General features: G+C 31.8%; 1 protein-coding gene across 1 annotated transcript in view; it reads left to right on the top strand.

Annotated features, from left to right (window-relative positions):
• Positions 1-277, top strand: part of LOC119585985 — a gene marked incomplete in the record, with an annotated part of 24623 nt that overhangs the window by 17152 nt on the left and 7194 nt on the right. The window contains 1 exon segment of the mRNA XM_037934697.1: positions 94-205. Coding sequence (XP_037790625.1) covers positions 94-205 — 112 coding nt within the window.

The raw sequence follows: 277 nt of genomic DNA, 5'->3' as shown, positions 1-277 counted from the left end.
AAAAAATGTCAAATTTTTTTTAGATAATAGTTTGTGATAGATAGTCTTCCCTGGCTGTATTTTGGTCAGTGAATTGAATTTGTTCTTTAACAGGTGGACATGATGAAGTTAGGCCAGTATATAATCTCAATGTGTGCTGCCATTAAGGATGTGTTTGAAAATGAATCGCGTCTACTGTGGCTTTCTACACCATGCTATATTTTAGGTAATGTGATCTCTTTCTTGATTATATCCATAATCTTGTTCTTGTGTATATTATTTTACTGATAGATAATTG

This window comes from Penaeus monodon, chromosome 20, assembly GCF_015228065.2.
Source record: "Penaeus monodon isolate SGIC_2016 chromosome 20, NSTDA_Pmon_1, whole genome shotgun sequence".
NCBI lineage: Eukaryota > Metazoa > Arthropoda > Malacostraca > Decapoda > Penaeidae > Penaeus > Penaeus monodon.
Note: the sequence above shows the minus strand (reverse complement) of the source record. Positions and strands in the feature narration are given on the sequence as shown.